This window comes from Dysidea avara, chromosome 3 (genome assembly GCF_963678975.1).
Source record: "Dysidea avara chromosome 3, odDysAvar1.4, whole genome shotgun sequence".
Lineage (NCBI taxonomy): Eukaryota > Metazoa > Porifera > Demospongiae > Dictyoceratida > Dysideidae > Dysidea > Dysidea avara.
Window position 1 is genome coordinate 6,292,047 of NC_089274.1, and position 21,293 is coordinate 6,313,339.

The window sequence follows — 21,293 nt, forward strand, 5'->3', positions numbered from 1 at the left end:
ACGTGTGCAGCTTAAATCTCTTACAGGGATTTGGCTAAAAGTACCTGGAGATCCTATCTTGAGATGGCTATTTTTCAAAAAAAAAATTCTCCACTTCACTATTTGATTAGAGATTGCCTCTACAATTCAGCCTATAGTCATAGTTACTTTTATTACAGTCCATGACTAAAACTGCCCTAAAATCTAGCTACTAATTGTACAATAGTTTATTCTAAAAAACTACTTTCAAACCCTGTAACTATGCTGCCTCTATATATGTAGCTCTTTAAATCCTTTCAATTCACCATTTCCTTAGATTTCAGTCATTTCTCTCAAATTGCTTCCAGATTCAATCTCATCACAGCTACATTTCAAAACTTTCCTGGGGCAGTATATATGCCCCAGCCCCCCTAGTCCCCCTTTGGCCTCCCCCATCCACTGACACTTCACTACACAAGTTAGAATTCTCTTCACTACTTTAGCTATTTAGACAATCACAATGATAATTAGAGTACAATATGTATATACATCAAACATAAATGCAAATTTTGTTTACATGTGTAACAAATCCCTCCCCCCCTTACTCTCAGGTTTGGCTAGTTGTAAAAAATAGTTTTTTAGCCACTGGATCACACTTGCAATGTTCATCCATATAGAAAAATGCTGAAGCAGGTCCTTTTTACAAAGTTTGGAGAGAAGTGGTACTTGTACTGTCAGAAATATTATATTGCATACATAGGTCTTCAAAGAAAAAAGGGGTTCAGACTTTAAAGCATTCTACCACTAAAGGGAATAAATCATCTCTGTCCACAGCTAGTGCTGCCAAATGTTTCTCATCCTTAGCCACCTTGCTGCATAAGTGATAGTTATTCTTACTTTATTTTTCAAAATGCATAATATGATTGTGGACTACTTATATGCAATACAGTCAGATCATATGAGATCCAATGAGTGTGAAATTACCCTGCATCTGCATATTCACAGCTTCTAATTATAAAGTCAAACTCACCCACGTCATTATGTAGAAAATAGATATAGCCTAGCAGTCAGAAGTCTTATTATATACTACTCACCTGTCTTTCTATGCATGTATACCCCACATTATAATTATGTGTCATAATGCAGTGTGTAAATTCAGTTGAGAGCAATAAGAATATATGAAGCATGCAACTGCAGAGCATAGGCATGTAATCTGGTTATGTGTACATACTATATATACAATATTTCTATAGACATCATGCATGTATGCACAAATATTAACATGATGTGTTTATTCAATAATGCTATATACCTAATTGTAATTGCTGGTATACTGAATTTAGGCATATATAGTGTATTGCGTTTTTCCTTCAATAATAATAATATTTAACTCTAAAACGCATTGTGTAACCACACAATGTTCAACAATTAACTATTTTCACAAAACAAATGATCAGCACTATTACTATTTACAAATATAAATAATAATGAAAATCTTATTAAAAATAGAAAAACCGTAATGCAAATAAATAGGTATCCATTGCAGTATTTACAGTGCACATCAATTTCATTGCTATAATTACTTTTAACTAGCTATAGTAGCTCTTCTACTTGGTCTGGATATGGATTGTTCAAGAATTATCAAGATTAATTTTGTCAATGTCAAGATTCTGATCACCTGCTAAAGAAATCCAGCTGATTACCAACTGCATGCAGATTAGTAACTATAAGCCATGTCAACCAGCTGCTTTTATAGTGACACTTTGTATTTCTGTTTCTTTCATCCTTGTGCTATAACTGCAATCATCATCATTTATTTTAATCATATTATGCCTGCATGCAAAGAAGATATCAAGTCTCAGCTGTATGATTCCTTTGGGGCATGCCTTAGATTGAATGTTGCTAGGGATCAAGTCACCTCTGGGTCTGGATTTCTTCTGCACTCTTCAGAGTTTTAGTTGCAAGATTCTGACTACCTATATTAGCAAAACTATGCATCTAGTGAGATAGTATATTTACAGATGAGTATGTGGTTATGTTGTAACTTCATATACAATGTACGTAGCTGCAATTGCCAGTAATATTGTCATAAGTTCCTGTCATGTAGTCACTTGAATGTGTCTGCAATCACCAGTTTGATTTACAGCAATTTCTGATGGGACTGCAACTGCAAACCAGTTACCTAGTTGGCACTGCAATAGCATTGTAACAAATTGTATAAGCTGATTATCATGACTTCACTACAGTGGTATATAATCAATGCCACAGGGACAGATCCAGGGTAGTGAAACATTATCACTGCTGGATTAAAGTGAGCTAATGGGATGTATATGGTTCATTAGATTGGTACCAATGTTGATTTTAAATATTTTGTTCTGCAGTATTTGAGCTGTTGACGGCTCAAGAGAGTATCTCAACTGTTCATGGATTCCTTTTGTAGTTACGTTAAAGCAGAAAGGGCTGTGGAAAGGATGCCTCTGTGTCCTTTAAATTTGCTTCATACTTTTTGTTAGGTTTATTGCATCATGCCATGCATAATACATGGCACTTAAAGAGTTTCTAACTCAGCATTGGTTGCCAATTTCCCTTCAGATGCCATATGCTGGACTTGCCATTTTACCATCACAATTAGAATTACCTCCAAAATAGATTTGACTCATCTGTTTGTTCCTATTTATTACATCACTTGCTTATATTTCAGTTGTGCAAGGAGTTATGTCCACAGCATTTATGAAGATTTTCATACATATCTTCTTCATTCATGGTACCATTTTACTTGGCATTTTCAGGAACCAAGCAGCCAAGCAAACAGTATATAAGATGTTGACAAAACCCTGCTCATTTTCAAATGCATCTTACTACATGGCCCTATTCACTCCGTGATATGGTGTTTTAGGTCAGTCAGCCAGTAAATGCTGTTTAAATACCTTAACAGCATTTGATGCAGTTGGTCGAGCATCTCCACTGACTTGCAGACAACTCTTGATAAGGTTGAGAATCTCTTTTTCAGTTGAAAATGGCTTTGTATTCTCTAGTTCTTTAATCTGCAAAGAAATTATCAACATCATACTTGCACATACTTCATGATGGGTATACATGTAAAATTAACAAAAAAATCTTAGCAAGAGTTGGTACAAATGCCTACATTATGACTCACAGGAAATTGTACCTTGGTTGTCTTCTCCCAAAGCTCCTTACCACATGGATGGGTTTTAGACAAAAGTAGAGAAGCTTCTTCTCTTTGCTTCAAAGCTGCAGTCTTCCCAATACAAATATTCAAACACAGACATCCAAATGACCACATGTCGACTGCAAATGTGTACAGTGTTTCATAAGGTCCTGATAGGGTGATGTGCATGGATACCTGTAGTTAATACACATATCAACCAACTACAACACTACAAGCACAACATCACCTCAGGAGCCCGATATCCTGGTGTTCCTAGTGGCAGGATGGAGGCAAACTTGATCATCTGGTCAGTAGGCTCTTTTATACCAAGTCCTGGTACAGTACCAGCAGAGTCAAAGTCTCCAAGTTTGACTTGAAACTTTGAACTACATTTACAGTAGAGTGGCTGACATCGACACTGCATCTTGATCATAATATTGCTGGCTACATACATACTACCATAACTATATCATTACTACATTGTGACTTTACCCACCTTTCACATCCCTGTGTACATATCCATTACTATGGAGGTATGCAAGAGCTTCAAGAGTCTCAGTAAGTATAAACTTTACATTGTTAAAGCCTGTCTGCCACTTTTCAATATCTTTTGAGCAGTGATTGTAGAAATGTTTTAGGCAACCAACTTCTCTAGCTGATAAAATTTGCCTCAAGTCATAATCCATTTTTGGCATGAAATGAAAGCAGTAGAACTTTCCTGAGTGACGCTCATGTCTCTCTCCCATTAGTACAGCCAAAAGAGGTAAAATATTCTTATGGTTCAGTGCTGAGTGGACATTGACTTCATTGGAACGATAAACAGTCTATAATTAAATAGCATTGAATGACTAATTAATACATACATATGTATTGAATATGTGATTGGATTTGTGAATAATTATATATAAGGCATCAAACTAATTTACCGACTTTGACATTTAGACTGAAATGAGCTATTGACTTAAAGTTTGTCAGACATGAGCAACAATTAGTTAATGAATAGAAAAAAATGAAACTGATTTGTACATTACTTGGAAAAAAGAAGTTGTGCAAAGAGTGTGTGATGACCCCTTTTTGCTAATCCAGTCTCAAATGTACTGATTTTATAGTAGCAATTATACTAACCTTTTTGACAGCATATTGCTTTTGCTCATGATAGATTGTGAAGACAAATCCATTGCCACCCTTGCCTATCTTTGAATCAGTGGCTCTTTCTGTTGGTAATGGATATTTCATAGTTCCACAAAATCTTTGGTCACACTAATGAAATTGAAATATTATTTTAATGACAACCATCTGCGATACCTCAGCGACAATACTTACAGTGTATATAATGCAGCCCGGAATCTTAATATTTTCGCGAAAGTGCTGCTTTTTACCAGTTCCATCTTGTTTTTCTTCTTTACATTTTCTGCCAACTCCATCTCTTTCTTCTTCAGTTGGCATGTAGGTGCTATACAAACAGTAACCACATACAGCCTTAATATCAGCAATGTTATCTTAGCACTTTAAAACCACAGCTAACCATTATACTTATCCCTGGGACTACACCATTACATACAATGACATCATGTATTATGCCTTTTACAGAAGACAGTTTTGTAATGGGAAAATCCCTTGGACAGTCAGTTATAGCTGCTCATTGTTAGTGATTGTATTATGTAAAATTTTGGTTGGTATATTCCCTGGAAGCATACTACATAACATATGATGTTATTGTTATGTGTATAATGGTGTAGTCCCAGGGATAGGTAACAATAGTTGTATTTGTTAATACAACTCCATCAATTATATAGTCTACAGTAAAAGTTTCCAATATCAAATTATTAAAGATGTGTATAGTTGCTTTGTGCACAGTATGCACTTCAAATTGATGATTATAATCAGGGCCGCCCACAGGGGGGGGAAACTGGGGCATTTTGCCCCGGGCCCCAGCCTGAAAGGGGCCCCAGGAGGCCCCATGAAGGGCCCCCTGAATACCTGTTTAAAAGATCGATATACTCTAATAGAGCAGTCAGATCTAAATACTCTAATAGAGCAGTCACAGTATTCTTCAGAGGAGCAGTGTAGCAAGCTTATAGATAAGGAGATATGGTTGGTGCTGGGTAGTTATTGTCATTGCCAGCAGGTTGTGACCTTTTTTTTTTTTTTTTTTTTTTTGGTCTTCACCTTACAACTTGGGTGAAAGGCCCCACTTTAACTCTTTGCCCTGGGCCCCTTAATTTCTCTGGGCGGCCCTGATTATAATAAATCATCTATACACTAGAGGGTCATGAACTATTATACTTCTATAATTATTGATGGGACACGGAAATAAGAAACCCTGCATATACTTGCCAGACACTAGCTAAGAACTATACTTGCTCATTACAGATGTTACATAACAAATCTGTGAGGTCTGTCACCTCATGGAGGAATTCTAAGCAAAGGCTTGGACCTGCTGGTTGTCCCATTTGCATTGTGATTGTACTATTACTTCTATCAACCAGATGTGTTTATAGATGCATGGCTGCCATTTAGCTGATACAGCAGAAAATATTTATACTGTGTGTACCGAAAGAAAAAAATTGCTGCTCCAATAGTATGCCATGTGAATATACCTTTTCTCTTCACAAGACTTCAGAGCTAATTTAACTTTAGTGGCTCCAGAAGAGTCTTTTATTCTTTCTTTTACCATAAATTTGCTGCAGTTTGGCAATGATGCAAACCTACTTGTATCATACACCATCACAGTCCTGCCTACCAACACAGCATAAGTTGGTTTGTTATATCCTGATGAGGCTACAGCTTCTTGTGTATGCTCTTCCCTCTTCCATGTCTTTATGGGTTTTTCCAAGTCTTTTCTGCTATGTTGCTTATAATGGTTACTGGGTGGTACACGTGGTTCTCTATAGCTATGTGGTCCATTATTCAGTGTTGTTTGTTGTTCACCAAGTTGCACTTTATTAGTTGCCTTATCAGCTACACTCTCCTCTCCTGTAAGCTTTGAGCACTGTAAACCAACTTTTATCTGAGATCTGGAATTATTTACAGCTATACAAGTAGTAGTAGATAACCCGACTTCATTGCGATTCTTTCTATCATCTGAGCTGACAAATGGCTCAGCAAGCATTTGCATTGTTAATTTACTTTCTAGAGATTGTCTAATTTTAAGAGGGCGATCTCCACGATATACTGCCTTGCAGATGTCCAATTTACTGTTTTTCCCAGTGCATAATTTTGTAAACTTGTGCTTAATTACTGCAGTCACAATTGGCTTTGAATGAGACCATGAAAATGTGAAATGCATGTGTAGTTCAAACATGTATATCTTGAAAGCAATTGTTGCTATATTAGTAGCAATATGGCAAAGTAAAAGCAATAATGGATTACAGCCACAGCAAACACATTTTGGGACAAAAATTCCACACAGCTCAGTTATAGTAAAAATTTTCTTGAAATTTCTGAGAGCATTTTGCTTTTCACTTAGATTTAGATAAAGCTTTGGCAGATTTTCACCATGGCAATCATCATGGCTTTTAATCGTCGAAGCATTTGGACTTGTATCAGAGCTTACACGACTTGTATTATTCCTGTTTCTTGCTCTGCTCGCATCCTGGCGGAAAACACTAGTGACTTGCAGAACCGGCATCAATGTACAGGCTTGTGAAGATGAACACCAAACATTTTTTCAGACAAACGCCACCAAAGATAATGGACTGGACAATATTACTAGACACACAGTCGTGGCACTCTTGATAGCACGGAGTGTGCTTGCAAGTCAAAGAGTGAAGCGCTGCCACAGCTTCCGCCATGCACGTGTAATTATCAAGTCAAAACTGTGATTATTAAAAGCTGTAGCTACTGAACTAAAAATATTCTACTTTATTTCTCTTTTATATCAGCTCTAACGGTGCTGATGGTACATAATATACGAAAGGGTATTTACTTGGGTTTCCCTATACTGAAACCACTGCCCCCGCGAGAATTTCCCCGCATGGTGCTGACTAATCTAGAATAGCTATAGCTAGCCAAGATACTGTATTCTACCAATTTACTTCAGCCAAGAATAGACTACTGTGACTGTACCAAGTTTTGTATGTAGCAAACTGTAGAATCTATGATTCCTGTTTAGCATGTAGGCTAGCTATGTCAGTAACATCGTATCGATTGTGGGATATGGAGTCATCGGACCGCAGAAGGAGGAAGTGGTTATGCCGGGTGAAAAGCAAGGTGAAAGCGCTGCTGACGATTATATTGATGTTCGAGCTCTCAATCTATCTGCGTTAGATTAAAAGGTGAATATATATGTTCTATACCATATGCGTATTTTGTACCATACGCGTATGGTACATACCATATGCGTATACGCGTACGGTACAACCATACGCGTATGGTATGGAAAATCATACCATCTGAGAATACAGTAGCTAACCTGGTATGCGTATAATATCAAGCAGAAGGTTTTTGCACTGCCATACCTATTGACTACCCCGGATGGCACTCTGCTTTCATTTATTTTAGGGGAAGAGGGAGGGGGGAGACGCTAGTCTCGCTTAGCGGTTTCTGTTCATTGCATGAAGATCGAGATACTCTAATAGAGCAATCATATTTAGCTATTCTATTCTCTAGAGCTGAGATGTATTTAGCTTTACTGCGATTAAGATATAATTTGCTTTACTGCATGATGCAAATTAACCACCTTGTTGATATCCCAGCAAATCCATTTCTGACACCCATATCCACTCATAGTACCAGAGGTCATAATATGAGATTTATGCAACCAATGGCATGGATTGATTCTTATATGTACTCCTTTTTCCCTTCGACAATCAAAATCTGGAATGATCTACCCCAAAATGTGATTGACTCCGATGATATTGATCAGTTCAAACAAAAACTAGCTATTATTTAATTTGTATACTTGCATGTATGTATGTTGTGACCTGTGCACTATACTCTAGTAGAGGTCTGCACAGTATTACCAATAATAATAATAAACCTATTTAAAATAAAGCATTCCTTAAAATAAAAGAATATTGATGGCATGATATATTGCATGACTATAAGTGATGAAACTGACATCTTGATTTAAGACAATATATGATAAAAACAATCATGAATTCATCACACTGTTGGCAGATCCAGTCTTGAATTGTGTTAAATCCTGCTGATCTGATAAGATCTGATGGAATTCTACATATTCAAAATTAATAAAGGTCAATCGTCTGGGTTGGAAGCTTTACGAAAAACATGATAACACCTAGCTACATACAGTATGTGTAAATGCTATTGATTTGAAAATACACAAGCTGGTATACTGTATGTTCTTTAGAATAGTTGAGTTAAAATGACCGGATTTATGAAAAGGTACCTTTTCTACACATATTACATACCAGCAAACAAAATGGTGTAACACTTGACTCCTTACACTGATAAACTTGCTCTTAGTATCAAAATGCTGCTAGATACTAGTAGCTACTGTACACTCGTGGATAATTGCCGGCAATTATAAGGTATATGTTCAAAAACTTATGAAACCCCAAAGTTCAAAATATGCATGGGTAAACTTTTGTGTGGGAAAAAGGTACATTTTTGCAAATATGGTCACAAATTTTCTAGCTGTTGCATAGCAACTGCACACACTGACAACATATGGTAAATTTTAATTTTTGTTTCTTCTTCCACACAGTACATTGTGGCTGCAATTGCTACACATATATTGCTTCCTATTAGATTTGTGGTCCATTGTTTAATTGATACAATGAAAATTCAAAAACCAGGCCATTATTACATAATGCTGTGCCTCCTTCATATCTGTAATAGAGTTAATGATGTAATGTAATTATGCACATAGCTATACCTGTAATATTATTGTAGTTATTATTGTGTTCTTTCAGTTATTGATTAATAATATTATATACAGTGGCCTGTTTTGCCTATAAACGGTCTGCCCAAGAGCCTACGCTTCCCTACAATTAGAACAATACCCATATAAACATGCATTAAAATACTGCATTCTGATTGGTTAAAACATAGCAACCATATTAAATAATTTGTATCCATTGGCAATTTTTTCAGGTATATATATGTATATTATTTCATTAAATATTTTATTTCATTGTTGCTACATATAATCTTGTTTACCTTTAATTTCACTGTTAAAATGAAGAGTAACCACAACTCTCAAGGGGTTCCCAGTGTAGGGAGGATTTAACACCCCTGGAGAGTAACCATTACTCTAAAGGAGTAACTGGGGAGTAACACATGCTCTGAAGGTGGTGTCGCTTACTCTTCAGAGTAATGATTATTCTCTTCACAGTGTTGGTTACTCTTCATGGGGTGTTAAATCCTCCCTACACTGGGAACTCTCAGAGTGGTGGTTACTCTTTATTTTTAACAGTGTTGTTAGTACACTTCCACTTAAAAATGGATATTTATGCCTGGTGGTGCTAAAGGATGTTGAGCAGACAATTTCAATCAGATGAGTTCAAAAAGTACAATGTAATGACTGCTCAAACAGAGGAAGGCCTAAATGCTGGAGAATGCACGCTGATACAATAACATTGAGGGAGGTAGGAAAGAGATATATAACTGTAGAGTCAGTTTGCAAATTAATGTAAACCTACATGGCTGTGTAGCTTATAGCAATATTAGACATGCTATACTCTAAGACTGATGTGCATATTAATTAATTGTGCAATAAATTTTTTTAAATTGTAGTTTGCTGAATTTTTGCTATTGAATGAGGCATGTGCATTGCCTACTGAGATGAAGTAGGAAACATAACATGGCAAAGATTTTATAGCGAGTTTATGAGTTCTAATGAATAATTCAGTAATGAATGTATATTATCTAGCATTGTTTATTTGTTAAGTGTGTTGTATAGCTACTCACTATACTTACTGTCATGCTTGTGGATGGGAAGGCAATGCATGTTTAGCTACTCTTATCTGAATGTACTCTTTAAAGTTAACAACATCCACATTAATTTTTGCTTTAGGTCCAGTGTGATGAATGTGAGTGGTGGTACTATTTACAGTATGTACAAACAAGAAAAGTACGTAAACAAGAAATTGGATCCTCAAAAGAAGAGTGTACATAGTACAGTATATCAAAGCCATGTTGCACAACTGATGACACTTACGAAGTTCATTCAGTTTTCAAATTATTAGCTTTGCACAAGCAGTATATGTATAATTCAGTTAGAACTTACTAGCTACCATGCATGTTGTAATTGCTCTCCTTGCTTATTTACCCAATTGTGTTGTAAATTGTCAGATATCCACACTTATAATTGAGTATGAGACCATGCATCTGCATGCATGCTTCTGATAGCTATAAAGTAGCATACATGCACAGTACCATTCATGTGAAGTTCAGCAGACAAAGTGAGATAATGTACATAGGATTTAGGTACATCAGTATATATATATAGTGGAAAATGCATGAGCATGGCAAGGATAAAATGCATGTGTGTGCTGATGAATAAATCTATAGTTACAGCTCAGTGGTAAGCAGATTATTATGTTGTGTTCTAAGTTTACTCAGCTAGAAATGCTTGTAAAGACAGCCCATTGTAGCTAGGTGATGGCAAGGCTAGAAGACACTGAGAAAAGGCATAATACGCATACGGTACGTACCATACGCGTATGTCTATACCGTACGCGTATGGTACGGAAAATCGTACCGTACGCGTATGGTACAAAATACGCATATGGTATAGAACATATACACTGCTAAGCTACCGCCGCTAGGCGCAGGGCAATTCCGAGGCTATAAGAACATGAAATAGTGAACACTGAATATATCTATATGGTATGATAGTGTAAACTACAATTGTTGGTTAATTGGACCTGAGACTACATGAGTAGAAGCTATCTTCATTTGATATGCCAGTATGTCAGTCATTCAGTGTCCAGTTCAGCTGAGGGTTCAGCTTGGTGACCCCACAAAAAGCACAGCTAAGTTTGCATCATTTACTCAGATGAATTGGCAGGGAGTACTCATTTTTGTGGGCCCACTTCTGAGTTAGAAAATTTTTACATTTTGTGAATTTACCGTTTGTTTGTTTTACGGAAGTCACATTGTTCAGGCATAGATTATATATTCCCCACCTAGGGAATATATAATCTATGGCTTGCCATTTTCTAATCCTTTTAGTGTGCACATGCAGTAGTAGTTTCAGTAGTAGGTGTTCTAGAAGCAGTTCTGTTGGGAGCTATAACATAAACCATTATTCTATTATAATCAAATACTATAGTGCTGCTGTGGTGAAGCTTTATGTTTACTAAAGGAGATTGGTCATGCATCATAACCCCGGGCATGTCTATGCTTGTATTACTGTATGTTAGAAGTGGTGCTGCTAATCACGTATTTGAATAATTGTTATGTGGTTGGTATATTTGATGACACAATGTGTGTTAATATTGCTCATTGTTTCAAATTGTCACAGGGATGCACTGATATAGAGCAGATGACTCAGGAGACACTGGAGCTAAAGGCAAAGACCTGCTTCAAGGCAGGCATCTGATGACACAGCTGAAAGAGGAGCTAAGGAACGAGACGGGTATCACCAAATAGCCGAGCTTAACCTTGCAGTGTAAGGGGGTGGGGCTAGACTGATGATAGTCATATGGGACAGAGATAGTGTTTAGTGGTTTTCTACAATGTTGCAAGACAACTTGCTAATCTCAAAAACATTGTTGCTCCCAGAGCATCCTGCTACTGGTACAACCCTGATGTGCAAATAGTCATTAGAGGGAGAGTAGTAAAACTGTTATTAGTTGGTGGAACTTTTCTTGAGACTTGTAGCGGTGTGAAATTGTCTTTGTTGTTGTTGTTGTACAGGGGAATGTATCACTGAAGGAACAACTAGAAGTAGCAAGTTAGTAAGTGAAGAAGCCAGTGAGTATAATCTGTTATTGTAACTTAACTTGGCTGGCCTCACTACGGTGTAGTGTATGGCAAACGGATATAGATTTTGGGTCAAAATTTGTGGACTTTTTAAGTGGGTGGTTACGTTATGCAGGTCACACTTTGTTTACCACAGGGCTACACTGTACGTGAGGAGGGAGAGGTGCACAAGCAACAGACAGCAGTAAAAATGGTCACACAAGGGGACACAGTTAAGAAGGTGTATACTCTGTTGTCATGTCACATGAGCTTATATGACATCATCACAGGAACTAGAAGACAAGATCAATCTGCTACAATAACTGGACGAAGCTCAAAAGAAAATGGTAATTAGCATTGACGTCTTTAAACTTTGAGCTATTCTGATTGGTTGTTAGGAAGAGAGAGCTAGTCAGGTACAACAGATGATGAATTGAATTAGTCAGCAAAAAGAGGTGCGTGATCTTATCATTTCTATGTGATACAATGGAACTTCTCTTCCTTTGTGCTGGTATAAACTATAAAGTATAATTATTCTCACACATATCTTGTATAGAGGGGTTCTGCTGTAGTGTTTTGGGTGTTGTGTGGCTGTAATATAATGAGTGAACCCACTATGACAATTACGGTCATGTCACTATGCCAAGAGTTGTAAGACCACTTCAATATAGTGACCTTGTCAAGTATATAGGTCCCAAACACAACTGAGATGTACTTCATGACCTCATTTATAAGACCACTTCAATATACGTTAGTGACCATGTCAAGTATATAGGTCCCAATTGGTGTCTAACTTGGTCCGTTGTTGGGACATGAAAACTCATGTACTGTATTAATGACCACTCCTACGATATGTTAATTGTGGCAGCAGTTGGTTTGTTAGTAGTGCTATTTGGGAAGGTTATGATAAAAAGAATCTTTTTGTGTGGGTGTTTTCAACTATACTGTAAGCTAACAAAGCCATTGTGTAGCAAATCATTTGTGCAGCATATCGATACCGTTGCAACTGCTGTGACAAATCGCATGGTACAAAATAAAGGTGATATGTGGGAACCGCTACTTGTGTATTATCTTGTGAGGTCATGTGATCTTGTCACAGGTGTTGACTGTGGTATTTCATAATGAGATGAATTGTACGGCACTATCACCATGATGACAACTTCAGAGACACTGGTATGATAAATTGTGTGATTTTTTCACACTATCATTTGTGCCACTCCATTGTTAGGCAAGGTTGTGGACACCTCAACTAGCCCAGCACGAAATGTAGCTACCCTGATTTATGTGACATGTTGCCATAGTGATAGCTGCTACAACACAAGGTTTGCATGACAACAACATACTACTGTATCACATTTCTGCCATCGTAACAGGCCTACCAAATAAGCATAATTGAAGCCTTACTACAGAGCCCAGTGGGAGTGGTAGCACGGACCATAAAGGTGGGTGTGGTGATGTGTTGTTACCATCTTGGTGTGTGTTGTGAGGGCCATGTACTTCTCCAGCCTCAGAATGGCTGTGTTGCCAAGGGGATAAGGGAAGCATTTATTGACTATAACAAAGTGTCCACCCACATGATCAAAGCTGTTGCAGGACAGGTGAGCACCAACCACATTCACAAAACTATTATTGTTGCCATGGTTGCACAAAGGAGCATCATCACACAAACTACAATTGTGATGTTACCGTCTTAAAGAGTTCTACTTCATCAGTGAAGAAAACTAATGACGCCATGGCAACCTGGTGGCATGTACAAGTGAGTATGTGCTACAGTATGTAACCAGTCATGTCCATTTAACTGTCTGTCTTTCCATCCATCACAGGACAAACCTATACTGAGTCTACTGACATTCAAGAAACACCTCAGATCATTATTTAACACAATATTAAAATTTGAGTCAGTGTACAATACATAATATTATATTGTAAGAAATTTCATCCTTGTAAGTATAACAAAACATGCAACACAAACACATGGTTTACTTGTGCATGTCATCATTGGGATTAAATAATACGTCCTGTACCAGATACATAAAGGTTCACTATCCGTCATCATCCTTATAAACATATCAGCCACCTTAAGTTCATTAATCCACCAGTCTATAACAGAATTTCATAGCTGGGAACTTTCTTCAATTCTCTGTTGGAAACAAGTGATAGTAAATAGAAAATTTTGGCTTAGATAGCAAGGAGGGTGCACCATTAATCATTATTATCAAGCCGATTAACAAACCAATCTGATATGGTAGTATATATAGGCCTTTCCTCTAACAATTTGTTCTTCTGATTCATTATAAATTGACAGTGTGCAGGGGCGGATTTAGGATTTATAAAGGGGGGGGGGGGGGGGGGCTAACTCAAGGTACTAATCTCTTGGATAGAGGTGTGCAAAGCATGCTGGAACTAGGGGGGCCTGGGAGCATGCCCCCCAGGAAAATTTTGAAAAATAGATGCTAAAATAATGCAATTTGGAGACATTTCCACATAAAATTCATAATATTTTCTGCCTGTAGATATTTTATATACTGCCTTTAGATTATAGGTATGGCTCTCTGAAGCATTTTGCTAATGGAAAAGTTTGGGTAGGTACAGACAACCAAGTACGTATACATGATGTACCCCTCTCACAATTGCACACATGCAACACTGAATAGCTAGGTGCATGCATGTTAGAATAAAAATGTTGAAAGTGGAAAATTTTGAAATTTGAATGATACAAGATTGAATCTGAGAGCATTTTCAATGGAAATTATGTACCTGAATTAAGTGCATATTAACTACACAAGTAGATGAATGAAGCCCTTTAAACAGACCAATGCACTTCATTGTATATATAGGTGCAGGCAGATTTGAAAAATTCCACCAACTACATGTTTCCAGTGAATGTTCTATTAGAGTAGTTAGCTGACTGCTCTATTAGAGTATCTCGATCTTATACACCTCCAATGCTGATCCGGGTCCTTGTTGCATAAACTTTAGCATAAATCCACTGATAATACCTTGGAAAGATGTTTATAAGGTGATTTTATGAGTATTTGTATTATTAGTGATCATATAATTATGCTAAGACAAAATTTCATTATAATACTCAGCATATTGATCAAGTAAAGCCTAAATATGAAGGGGGGGGGGGCTTCAGCCCCCAAAGCCCCCCCCCCCCCTGGATCCGCCCCTGGGGATATAACACTTTTTATTGTTTTGCTGTGACTCATTTATCGCGAACTATACTCCATGCAGCTTGTTTCAGTACTTTTTGTCGATGTTCTATGGTCCCTACTCTCAGTGGCGGATCCAGATGGGTTTCTGGGGTTTCGACAGAAACCCCCTTTTAAATTTAGCTTAGTGGCATTCTCATTGCATAAACATTGTTGTATTGACAATTTGTCATAGCAAACAACTATATACCAGTAGCATGCACGCAGTTGCACTTAAGTAACACCATTTATAGCTATTAAACCATCAGCAACACTTCATTTTTCATCTCCCACTGCATTAAAAACGATTAAGATACTTTAATAGAGCAGTCAAGTAACTACTCTAATAGAGCAATCAAAGCCACAGCTTGTATATATTCACCATATTGGTTAGCTATAGTATTTAGTAATTATTTACAGCTTAAAATATTGAATTTATCCTGATTGCATCATTTGCTATTTATAGACTAAATACATGATTGCATCATATCTATTAGTATTATACAAGTACACAGAAAAATTTGGAATTTTCAACTAGAGTCAGTGGCGGATCTAGGATTTTTAAAAGGGGGTTTCTGAAAATTGATATAGCTAAATAAGGCATCTGATAACAATTCTCCAGAAAGCTTTGAGATTTTAGAAGCTCTGAGATCGGATTTTAGGCTATTTTTTGTTAGAAATTACAAGCTTCTAAAATCTCAAAGCTTTCTGGAGAATTGTTATCAGATGCCTTATTTAGCTATATATCAATTTTCAGAAACCCCCTTTTAAAAATCCTAGATCCGCCACTGACTCTAGTTGAAAATTCCAAATTTTTCTGTGTACTTGTATAATACTAATAGATATGATGCAATCATGTATTTAGTCTATAAATAGCAAATGATGCAATCAGTGCCCCTCCCCAATGCGCGTCTCCGCATGCACAATCGTATTTAAAACGGAGTAGTTATTACTTCACGCCATTGTGAATTGAGATACTGGCTTTGTTTTTATCTAAAGATGTCTTCGACCATTCTCTCTCCGTGGCAACAACGTGTAGACAGCGACATTGGTACGTGGCTACGTAGCTAAAGGCTCGTCTTCATGCAACATAGCTAGATAGCTAGTCCACTAGCCGCTAAACTGCGTACACTGGAACACAGTTACTTGAAAGTGCATGGTTTATGGCCAACACCACTGAGTCTCAAATTTGTATGCCGGCATGTATTCTAGCGGAGCCAGAAGGCGAATTTTTGTCGCATGCCTCATACCTATACACTGCTAGCTTTCTGTAGATCATGTATCATATAACATTTTGAGCAAACGCCTAACCATAGATGGCCTGACAAGTGGTTGCTTGTGTGAGTACTAGCAGGGAGAATCCCTTGGAAATCCCTATTAACAAGAGTTCATAATATATATACTAAAGAGATCATATACCCCTGTAGAAAGGCGTATCGTGAAGTTATGACGTAACACATCTGAGTTCGCCCGTTTTTCTTTGTATAATTAATGATGTCATTAGTTGAACATGGTATCGATTGAATGCGTGCCTACCAACGTCGCTAGCAACCAAATTAACTCCAGCTCTAAGTGTTTCTCATCCAACTACAATCGTTCCTTCATGGGTTAAGACCGCTTCGTAGGCGATTCTTACTAGGCCATTCGCGAATACGGCTATCCTGAGCGTCGCAAGTGTGAAACGGTGCTAACGATTCTTGCACCTTTACGGCTTCATGCACGTCACAAACCACAACATCTTGTCGTTACGTCATAACTTCACGATACGCCTTTCTACAGGGGTATATGAGAGTAGGATACTCTCCTTTATTATGAACTCTTGCTATTAAGTAACTGTGCATGCCACGTGCAGTACAAAGATAACACAAAAATGCTGTACAAGCAGATAAGTTACATGCTGTATTTGACTGAGTATCAAATATTATATTGTACTACATGTCTTAATTTTTGGCTTCTTTTATACAGCAAAGGTTATGGAAAACAAACCAGACAGTTTTGTACAGCTCATGAGACGTGTGGGCTTCAGGATAGCAGACAGATGGCATGACGTTGGAATTCAGTTGATGTTCTCTACTGAAGAATTGGATCAGATTGAGCAGAACTGTCGGCCTATGCCAGTTGAACAATGCTGTAAAGAGATGTTATATTCATGGAGACAGAGAAACAAAGGCATTACTGTTAATGAACTTATTCAAGCTATTAAAGATGCTGGAAACATGTACTATGCTTCACAACTACAGCAAGGTCAGACATCATGCAGAAACTGCATGCTCTTGGTCTGTGAAAATGTGTTCATGAACTTTATCAATTCTTTTGTTTATTACATAGAATTGAAGCTCCTGGGGCAAGAAAAGATCTTGGACCTTCCTTACCTTGAGAGCAATGTTGTCTGTAGGATAGCTACTGACTGGTATGATGTTGGCTTGTACCTTGATATCCCAGCTTATGAGCTAGACAAAATTAGACAACTAAGCAATCCAACTGGCAGCAAGTGTACTGAGATGTTGAAGAAGTGGTGGACATCAAGGACCCCAAATGATCCAGACACAAGCCGTCGCAACGTTTGGCGAAACATGTATGATGCAATGAGAGCTGTTGAGCTGATAAAAGCAGCTGAAGATCTGAAATGTGACTTGTACAAATAGCAATAACTATATGTACAATATTTGTAGCGCACACACCCATGCATATAATTTATGCTAAATTGAATTACTATCCCACTGAAGACTATAGTGGAAGCATAGATAAATATACCTACAGTGAAGTAGGCTATATATAAGCTGCCTAGCCATATCCACTGGCAAGGTTTATTTTGTACTACATGATTAAATCAAGGGAAATCCCATAAATATCTCCCTTATAAAATGTGATAAACTATACTAGCTGACTCATCTAACTGCATGCTCACTATACATATTATAGTAACAATGCCAAGTTATGTTTATTGCAACTATATATAACTGAAATGGGAAAAAAAAGCATAATTATATTGCTATAGCATCATAATTAGTTTTGTTTTCCTGCATCTTAGCTAACTTAGTTCACTGCATGTGACAATCAGCACATTGCACTGTATTCAGTACACATTAGAAGGCAGCTTGGGCTGAATTTTACATCAGGTTGTACCATATGCAGTGCATGCAGGACCATTGCAGGTACAAATTTTGTTATTGCCGCTATGTAAATACAAGTACACAAAAAAATTTGGAATTTTCAACTAGAGCAGGGATCATAGCGCATCAATAAAAAGTACTGAAACAAGCTGGAGTATAGTGCATGATATTAAATCACAGTAAAACAATAAGAAGTGTTTATATCCCTACTGTGCTCAATATACCATAATGGAAAATGCACAGTACGTAGGCACCAGCCTATTATGCTTTTAACTTTGCCTATTATGCTATGCTGCAGTGCTCAAAAATTTTGCCCAATATGCTCATAATTATGCTCAAATTTTTCTGCAGTTCCCATGTTTTGATACTTTCTGATGGATAATGACTAATGTTTGCTTATGAACAACTGGTTAAATGTAAAAGTTAACACTTGTTGTGTATTAAGAATTTGGCTGCATTGTGAACTATTATAATAGTCACGTCAAATAACTATACTCCACTGTGGCATCAACTGTTCTGTCCACTTTTTTCAGTGGCATGCATTTTGCTTACAGTATGACATAATTATTTATGCCTATTATGATAGCATTATGCTTGATGCTTCAGGCACCTATTATGCTCAAAATTATGCCAGTATAATAGGCTGGTACATGGTGCCTAACAGTAGGGATGACACTTCTTATTGTTTTACTGTGATTTAATATCATGGACTACTCCAACTTATTTTAGTACTTTTTATCGATACGATATGATCCCTACTCTAGTTGAAAATTCCAAATTTTTTTGTGTACTTGTTCCTCATATTAGAGAGCGGTTTTCTGGGATTGAAATCAGCTCCCTCCCTATACCATCACATTACAATAATTTTATGTGCTTGTATAGATATATAGTTTGCCATGGACCCTCCGAACGCAAAATTAATGCTATTATGTACAATAGAATGGTTTTGGCAAATAACTTACCTTATTTGTAACTGGACCCATAGCTGCAACTTTTAATATCAGTTGCTTTATCATCTTTTCAGCAGATATTATATATAATTATTATTTGTTAAGGATATGTTCTCATTGTGATTGTAATTATGAATGATACTGTAGTGTACTGAAAATATATAGCTAATACAAATAATTATATGAATCACAAAAAATCTGGAATGCAGGTTAAACCACAACATGTCACCTCAAAGTAATACTCTTGGAATCCCCATGCATGCTTATAATTATAAACATAAATTTGTGGTTGCTTCAACTAAATTTCCCTTTGCTACAGCAGTCTGTGAACATTTGGTTCCACAAGGGGTACTTTGAGATAAGTCACTCTCTAGAGTTCCTATGGATAAGTATACTTGAAATTGACAAGGAGAAAACATCCTGACCACCTGGCAGACTCTTGTAAGCATTCAAGCAGGTCCAGTCATGGATTCTTTTCTCCTTTCCCCACCTTTTCAATCACACTTTATGTAACAACTTTAAACAGGCTGTAGGACCAGGTGTCCTACAGACCTTCAGCACCTGTGCTGTAAAGCCTTAATAAAAAAACCTGCAAAAAGCTTTCCTGTTGGCCTGTAGAATTGTTAGGAGTGTCTACAACTGTGGGTAGATCAGGACCTAGTCTGAAACAGTGGTAATGATTCATGTATACTGTATAGAACAGTGATATATTCTCCCCGACATGTTACTTGCCTGTATTCACTGACACGAAAATTTTGCATGTGCGTGCATGGTCACCCTCTAAAATATTTATCTAAGAATCGCTATACAGTGAATCAATCCATTTGGTCGATTTTTCAATATCTGATTATGGCATACCTATTTGCAAAGTTGTTACTTGGACCCAACCAACCCAATTTTGTATATAGTCTTAATTAGCAAAACAATAAAATCACAAGACACCTAAAATATGAATTGCATAATTGCTGCAAAATGATCTAATTGGAATATTCAGTGGGTAATATCTTAAAAGGTAATGTTATCCATAATAATTATGCATAGATCCCTTAAAACCAGTGCCCTATAGCCATGATGTGTGCACGCCATCTATGGCTCATGCTATATATGTAAAATAGTAACTAGAAGGTATTCAACATGTCTGCAGACAGTGCAGTATGAATTTTTTTTTTTAAATTTAATCTACTGAAACAAATGGCTTGTGACCAGAAATTGTAAAATGTCTAAGGCTATAATGTTATAAGTCTAGCTATTTTTTTGCCTACCGACCAACCCATTTTTGTTGCAAAAAAAAACTCCCAGCAACAACTTTTCAAATAGGTATGGCTGTTTACTTATAAATTACATTGAATGTGTTGGTGACATGTCTACCTATAACAAAATGCATGCATGCTATGATTCTGAAGCAAAAAGATTGGCATGTACATACATCCATGCAGTTGTACAAAATAATTGGAGTACAAACAAATACTCAAGTAAAACACAAAGATGTCTTCTTCTACTACACTATTAATTTTATTACTTGTTACACTGTAAAAAAAAATTAGTAGTGAATTTAATTTCTGCCACAACACTCACTATTTTTGTGTAGTAACCTTCACTACTCTTTTGCATAGTGACCCTCACTACAAAATTTGTAGAGGATGTCATTACACAAAATAGTGAGTATTGTGGCAGACATTAGTAGTGACCTTCACTAGTTTGTTTTTCTGTGTATACATCAAGTCTATTAGCTAATATAAGTGCTAGACAAGTAGTAGAATCTATACACTGTCAGTGGAGCACCACTTCAGATATTAATAAAAATTTGATCTTGTTTAAACAAGACAATAACTACCATAGATAATACAATTCAATCCTGTTATATTACTGCAAGTAGCTAAAATAGATGCATTTCCAAGTTTCATAAGTTCAGTAAGATTATGGCCCATGGTAAATGTGTCATTCAAGACTTATACAGCCTTTTCTATACTTCTCTACCCTATCCATGGTTAAGCTCATGCACATGGTCGACCTGGAGGCATGCAATATACCAATA

At 36.9% G+C, this 21,293-nt stretch overlaps 2 protein-coding genes and 1 long non-coding RNA gene across 13 annotated transcripts; 2 read left to right on the forward strand and 1 right to left on the reverse strand.

The window, feature by feature from the left end:
* Positions 1 to 1,252: 1,252 nt before the first annotated feature.
* On the reverse strand, positions 1,253 to 6,959 carry LOC136249079 (cyclin-dependent kinase 13-like). Its single transcript, XM_066040986.1, has 7 exons — positions 5,728 to 6,959; positions 4,451 to 4,580; positions 4,253 to 4,387; positions 3,624 to 3,951; positions 3,375 to 3,571; positions 3,128 to 3,322; positions 1,253 to 3,002 (listed from the first exon to the last, which is right to left on the reverse strand). The coding sequence occupies exons 1-7, from the start codon at positions 6,756 to 6,758 to the stop codon at positions 2,856 to 2,858; spliced, it is 2,163 nt and encodes a 720-aa protein (XP_065897058.1). The 5' UTR covers positions 6,759 to 6,959; the 3' UTR covers positions 1,253 to 2,855.
* Positions 6,960 to 7,100: 141 nt separating this feature from the next.
* LOC136249054 (uncharacterized) lies at positions 7,101 to 14,016 on the forward strand. Of its 11 annotated transcripts, none has more exons than XR_010698016.1 (12): positions 7,101 to 7,404; positions 9,510 to 9,681; positions 10,110 to 10,924; positions 11,562 to 12,242; positions 12,292 to 12,348; positions 12,400 to 12,456; positions 13,101 to 13,174; positions 13,230 to 13,323; positions 13,375 to 13,443; positions 13,507 to 13,599; positions 13,653 to 13,757; positions 13,825 to 14,016. It is a non-coding gene; the product is annotated as an uncharacterized lncRNA (long non-coding RNA). The 11 variants fall into 11 exon arrangements; XR_010698020.1 differs by lacking the exons at positions 9,510 to 9,681; positions 10,110 to 10,924 and having other exon boundaries at positions 7,110 to 7,404; positions 11,562 to 11,708; positions 11,957 to 12,013; positions 12,159 to 12,242; positions 13,825 to 14,007; XR_010698021.1 differs by lacking the exons at positions 9,510 to 9,681; positions 10,110 to 10,924 and having other exon boundaries at positions 7,110 to 7,404; positions 11,562 to 11,708; positions 11,957 to 11,997; positions 12,159 to 12,242; positions 13,825 to 14,007.
* Positions 14,017 to 16,122: 2,106 nt separating this feature from the next.
* On the forward strand, positions 16,123 to 17,920 carry LOC136251680 (uncharacterized). Its single transcript, XM_066044126.1, has 3 exons — positions 16,123 to 16,246; positions 17,161 to 17,439; positions 17,524 to 17,920. Exons 1-3 carry the CDS (start codon positions 16,195 to 16,197, stop codon positions 17,838 to 17,840), a joined length of 648 nt encoding a protein of 215 aa, XP_065900198.1. The 5' UTR covers positions 16,123 to 16,194; the 3' UTR covers positions 17,841 to 17,920.
* The last annotated feature ends 3,373 nt before the right edge of the window (positions 17,921 to 21,293 follow it).

Bases quoted from the DNA above. Each gene is read 5' to 3' on its own strand.
- LOC136249079 (XM_066040986.1), bottom strand. From the start codon at position 6,758: ATGCCGGTTCTGCAAGTCACTAGTGTTTTCCGCCAGGATGCGAGCAGA. The intron at 4,581-5,727 runs GTATATTCACAT...CTGTTTGTATAG, and splicing joins AAGTCTTGTGAAGAGAAAAG to CACCTACATGCCAACTGAAG. The intron at 3,323-3,374 runs GTGATGTTGTGC...TATTAACTACAG, and splicing joins CAGGATATCGGGCTCCTGAG to GTATCCATGCACATCACCCT.
- LOC136251680 (XM_066044126.1), top strand. From the start codon at position 16,195: ATGTCTTCGACCATTCTCTCTCCGTGGCAACAACGTGTAGACAGCGAC. The intron at 16,247-17,160 runs GTACGTGGCTAC...TCTTTTATACAG, and splicing joins ACGTGTAGACAGCGACATTG to CAAAGGTTATGGAAAACAAA. The intron at 17,440-17,523 runs GTCAGACATCAT...TTTATTACATAG, and splicing joins TGCTTCACAACTACAGCAAG to AATTGAAGCTCCTGGGGCAA.